Below are 5,851 nucleotides of genomic sequence, written 5' to 3' on the forward strand. Positions count from 1 at the left end.
CAGTTTTAGAAAACACACACAAAACCAGCTTCTGATGAAATCCCATTTTTTTCCTGTGGTAGAGTAAGTCAGTGGAAAAACGTGGAGGAGAGAGGTGGGGGTTGCATGTCCTGACTTGCTCTGCTCCTGGTCACAACTATTTCTTTAAATAGTTTTTTAAAAGGTTATTTAAAACCCTTTTTGCCGATTTTGAAGATACACAGTGCTTTCTAACCAAGAGCAAAGTGGAAAGGAAAAAAACCAAAACAGGTCAGTAAGCAGGAGCTGCAAAGTATTCCACCCCGGGCACTTTGGCTCTGCATCACAACTGGAAGCTTTTAGCATTGTAACATGGGCATTAGCCCAGGAAAGTGCAGTTTATTTGCTGCATTCCCTGTGCATCTCTCACTAACAGCCTGTGTAAATATTATGCATGTGCTGGAAGGGGTGGTGAGCCTCACTCAGCCAAGCCAGGTAATCTAGAGCTTCGCTGCCCTCTCAGAGCAGGAGAAGTAACCCACAGAAGAATTGCTTTAACAGCCAGTCCCACATACAAGCCATACCAAAACAAGCCATGGCTCAGCCTCTCTCCATAGACAGGATGATATTTTCACATTTTTTCTTCCATATATATTTTTCATTGCACGCTTGCACATGTAAGTCATGTAAAATTTCAGGTGCACAAAATGAGATTATAAAAATAATCTCATTATGGCAGATTATGATCTGCCAAACTAGCAGATAACAAACAACTTTCCACCAATAACAGCCAGAATCCCTAGCTATGAAGCTAATGATGGTTGTGTCAGAGGTTGTACTGAGGTTTGCAGTATGATCTCAACATACTTCATTTTCAGGCTGCTACCTGACACACTATAATCATTTGTTTGGTGATTCAGGGAAGCAGCAAAAGATGGGAAGGAAAAAAAAAAATCATTTTCATTTGGGATCTATAAGAATACTTAAACTCCAGCCCTTAGCGTTAAAGAGCAAATGTTTTATAATTCATCATGCCGTTCATCCGGCCAGTTTCACAAACACAAGTGACAAGTCATTCCAGCTCCTAGTGCTATTTGTTTTAGGTACATTGATCCTGAGAGAGTTCTCCTTGGGATGTCGAAGGCTCTATCCACTGGGCTTCAATGGAATGCAAAGTCTGATATTAGGGGCTTATTAAACATTCTGAGTCAAGTCTTGAGCTGGTGTAAATTAACACAGCTCTATGGAAACAAATCAAAAAACCCAAACAAACCCAGCCTGTCAGCTAAGAATTCAACTCAGTCTCTATGCAGAAGAAATAATTTCTCTCCCAAAATAGGAACAGAAAGCTGGGGCTTGTCCTGCCTAATTCTGAGCAATGTCACCTTCCTCCTGAACTACAGACTACGACAGGAGCTCAAAGACAGCAAGGAACAGAATTTTTTTAATCATTAGTATGAGAAGTCTCAGCAGGTCTGAAGGCAGAAATGTCTTTCTGGATATATGCAAAGAATCATGAATATTTGCTTGAGGATTTAGCTACGTTTATTTAAATCTTAGAAGCACTTTCCAATCCTATGCAGCTCATTCAATTCCAACAAGTCGCCTTCCTTCCCCCTCTCCCAAATCCGGTGTCATTCTTTCTCAGTTCTTGCCTCTAAACACAGAGCAATGACCTTTTTTCCCCCCACAAATCCTTTCCAAGGTCTCAGCATTCCAATTCCTCAGTCCCCCTGAAGATAGAGGAAGGTCCTCTGACAAATCTAAAGTAACTATTTCATTGGATTTCAGGGCTGATAAGATTAAGTTTAAAGTCTCCCTGTAGACGTGGAATGTTCAACACCTCTATGGCATTAAAAAGATATTCTTATGAATGGAAGACTACACCCATTCCCCAAAGACTCCTACCATAATTAAATTGGCTATTGAACTTCTCACAGTTGATAATGTTGAAGCGATAGGGAACTGCTAATTTCATGTCACGGACTTCAAAGTAGAACCACTGGTGGTGCTGGTTGCTGTTCACATCTGCATTCATAATTAAGTCATACTCAAACCTGTAAGGGTAGACCAGAAAAAAAAAAGTGATCATGAATACCCCACAAGTCTGACACTGAATCTGCTGAGGACAGCAGGCTATACAAAGTCACAAATATCCTGTAAGAGTCAAAGAACATCATCAAACTAGCCATGCCCAAACACACTATTAAATACTCACACGATCTTAGACGTGTCAAAACATTTTGAGCTGTTTTCTCACTCCTGCTACTTTCATCACATCTAGGTGTTGGAAGACATGGTAAACTCTTCATCACATAACCTGCTTCCCTGGCTGACCCTTTCCAAACCCAGAGCCCCCCTGTTTCACACTGTGGTCCCAGCAGAGAGGCAGGCTGGGGTGCAGTTGCTGCAGACGTACTTACTCACGCACTTGGATGGCTTTGCGAAGGTTTCCCGATTCAAACTTGGAGAAGAATGTCAGACAGCCTGGGGCACGGGGGCTTGAGAGGCTGCAGTAAATCAAAGCAAAGATATCTACAAGGGGTTACTTCAAAGGCAAGCCTTCCCCAGTACCTTTTGTACACTAAAATACATTTTTTTTTAATAAAAGCAAGACACAGAAGTAACGAGATGAACAAATCCGTAGTTTTCCTATCCAATGCAGCAACCTTTTCTTCTCTTGCTCTAGTGATTCTAAATTTCAACTTCTTTTCCTTTCCCAACACTCCCTTTTATCCTACTTCATGTTTACCTACATTATTCCAGTTACTTTCCCCACTGAGTTACTCCTATTAGTTTATTAATTGCATGAGACAGCTTTATACAATTACTATACATTCACTCCTCCTTTATCAATTGAGTTTCCTTTTTGCAAAGCTTAGAAACCCTTAAATTCATCTTGAACAACTTCACAGCCTTCTCTTACCTCAACCTGTCCTTCACCTTTTTTTTTTCTTTAAAGAATACCCACCGAGTCACTCACCCTTCCCCTGAAAGCAATTTCTTGTGTTTGTGACCCTCTCAACAGCCCTGTGCTACATCTCCTTAAAGACTGTAGCTGCTGTTCATAGCTGAGTACTTAACACAGTTCTCAAGGCTGGATGTTTGTTTTTCAGCAGCCTTTTCCAAGTGCCACACCTTTCAGGGTACATCTACAGCCTGTGACAGTGGCTGTACAAGACCCTGAAGTGCTCTCAATGGGAAATGCTGCTTCAGGCTGCAGAGGGACTGCATTTGGGTTCATGTGTACAAGTTACAGCTTCACCCTGCATGCTTCTGTTCCAAATCACTGCATGCAATGCAGATGTAACCAGGGACACCATCCAGTCCCTTTCATGTACAGATTTTCTTGTTCCATCTAAAATGTTTTGAGGTTTTCTTGCTTCAGTGATTTTCACAATAAATCCTTTCCCCAGAGTCATGTACAAAGAATCTGCTCTTCTTGGTTTGTTTTCTTTTGCTTTGTTTTCCTGTGGAGCCTTTACCTCCTAGGTTATTTCTTCTATTCCTTTATTGGAGCTGAGCAAGTGAACTGAGCTCACCACCTATCCTAGCACTGACAGTGCCCCTGGTTCAGGACTCAGGTTACTCACCTGGGATCATCTATGTCAAAAACAGTTCTGCCTATCACATCACCTGGCTGGATTAAACGGCGAACATCATCTAGTACTTTGTCCCTAGTGGGGAGAAAAAGAAAAGGAGGCAAATAAAAAAAGCAAATTGTAATGATGCTGTAAGAAAACTTGGCATAGGGTAATCTTGTAGAATAAACATGAAGAGACACAGGAAATTCTTTAGAAGGCCCAGTAGAAAGAGGAATTCCATGTGCTAATTTCAGGTGGTCTTGATTTCTTTTTTTTCCTCCGTTAGAAAACTCCTGCTCAATTCCCATTACAACAAGTTGCCTTTTGGGTTAAATGACTGATTCTGTATAATTTTTATTCTCTAGTGTATTCTATCAAGTTTGATTTATCCCCAGTTCTTCCCAGTCAATATCCATCTCCCAAATGGCCAGCCTTGTCCATGAGGAAATATCTGCCCTGACTTACAAACCTACCAGTCTGTCTCATAGCAAACCCTGACTCTAAATCAAGCTAATTCCTCCTCATTATTAAACTGAAGCTCTCTGATCCCTAACGATGATCAAATGTGAAATACCAGATTTTCTTTCTGACCTTTGCAGCAATCATGTTATGCCCTGAAGCATGATATGATTATTCCCATTTTAGCTGTATGGTTACACATGTTATTATAGTCATAAAAGCAAAGCTTTTAGAGCAACAGTGCAGGGAGAATATGGTAGAGTGAGTGGTTTTCCCTATTAACAGGATTTTTTGCTTTTATATTTGCAGCAGAAAGAATCAGTCTCTCTCCAGAGGTCAGAAATTAGTGATCTTCATAAATGCCAATTGATCAGCCTTGGTCAACTTTGATGTTTATCATGAAATCCAACTTCTTTGGCGTCTGCTAATAATTCCCTGTACCACTCATGGCAGATGCACATGCTAGGGAAGAAGGAGATCCTGAAGGACCCCATGTAGCAGGCAGAAAGTGAGGGGCATAGCAAGAAGGAACAACAGAGCAGAAGGGGAGAACAACCTGACACAGCCACACAGCTCTGAGAGGACAGAAAGGATTTTTCCTCAAAAAGCCAGATGAAAGCAAAGGTGGCAAGCACTAGAAGTGGCCATCACCTCGATCTAAAAGAAAGTAATGCACAAACAGTTTGCAACTCATCCACTGACACACTGAAGAGACAGGAAATAGGCTTCGTATTCCCTAATCCAGTGAGATACCATTTTCCTTTCTTCAGAAGGAAAACAAAAATAAGATCTTCCTGATGTTTGGCCCTGTGGCAAATCACTGGATAGCCCAAAATTTGGTTTAGAATGTCCTAAGACATTCAGAGACGCTACAGTCAGAACTTACATAAGCCAGTTCTGAGTCCAAGAGCTCTAAGCATGGCAATTATATTAAAGTGTAATCACCTTTGAACCCCATACTTGCGCTCCAACACGGGCTTGCTGTAAGGAGGTGTCTGGTGGCCCCAGAAATCAGGGAATGCCAAGTCTTTGTAGCCTGGTATGGACTTAACACATTTGGCCCTGGTTATGTAGAAGCGAGGGTTGTGGAATGGGATATCCCCTTGATGTCTCTCCAGATTTGTCACTATATCCGAGCTGTCCAGCCTCCCTTCAGGATTAGGACTGATTGAGTCATGTACAGGGTAAAACATTTTTTTGGACCAAGCTGCATTTTTTGGCAGAGGACGCAAAGCAAGCACACGACTCCCAGCTGGATCTTCCTCTTCACAGGAGTCTGCGTCTTGAGCTGCTTCTACACCGTCTCTCTTTTCATCAGTCTGATCCCACCTGCATTTCTCCTGCTTTATCCAGGTCTGCAGTAAGACTCTGTAATCCTCTTCTCCTGGGTCTGGTCCCATCTCTGTGACACTTTGGTTTCTCCATCTGTAGTTCGGATGCTTCGCAGCACTTGGAATGAAATGAGAGGGAGTAGATGGAAGGCTCTCAGTCCTGTCCTCCAAGCTCTTCTCTTCCTCACACTCCAATTCAAGCTCCTTTAAAATTTAAAAAGCAGAAGAAATTAAAAGAAACTAAAGACAGATTGTGCCTTCTTCCAGAGAAAACCTTTCAAGGGAGAAAGATAAAATATTTACAAGTCTCCCAAAACTGTAGTCATCCAATAAGACAGCCAGAGGAAAATCAGCCTGTGGACCACTTGCCAGAATTTCTCTATCCAGAAAGCTGTCTCAACAGTAGTCCTCAGAAACTAGAAGGATTAGACTGAGTCATCTGGGTGAGTCATCTCCAACTAAAACTGGTTGTTCTAAGGAATTAAGAAAGATAATTTGCAAGGCTTTTATTTTTTTTTT

General features: G+C 41.7%; 1 protein-coding gene across 1 annotated transcript in view; it reads right to left on the minus strand.

The window, feature by feature from the left end:
- Positions 1–5,536, minus strand: part of LOC103780504 (cytosolic carboxypeptidase 4-like) — a gene marked incomplete at both ends in the record, with an annotated part of 42,883 nt that extends 37,347 nt beyond the window's left edge. Inside the window, 4 exons of the mRNA XM_008948191.1 lie at positions 1,867–2,015; positions 2,382–2,468; positions 3,552–3,635; positions 4,947–5,536. Of these exons, the coding sequence (XP_008946439.1) occupies positions 1,867–2,015; positions 2,382–2,468; positions 3,552–3,635; positions 4,947–5,536 (910 nt within the window). The remainder of the gene's footprint in view (positions 1–1,866; positions 2,016–2,381; positions 2,469–3,551; positions 3,636–4,946) is intronic.
- Between the last annotated feature and the right edge of the window lie 315 nt (positions 5,537–5,851).

This window comes from Merops nubicus, unplaced genomic scaffold (assembly GCF_000691845.1).
Source record: "Merops nubicus isolate BGI_N331 unplaced genomic scaffold, ASM69184v1 scaffold17069, whole genome shotgun sequence".
Classification (NCBI taxonomy): Eukaryota; Metazoa; Chordata; class Aves; order Coraciiformes; family Meropidae; genus Merops; species Merops nubicus.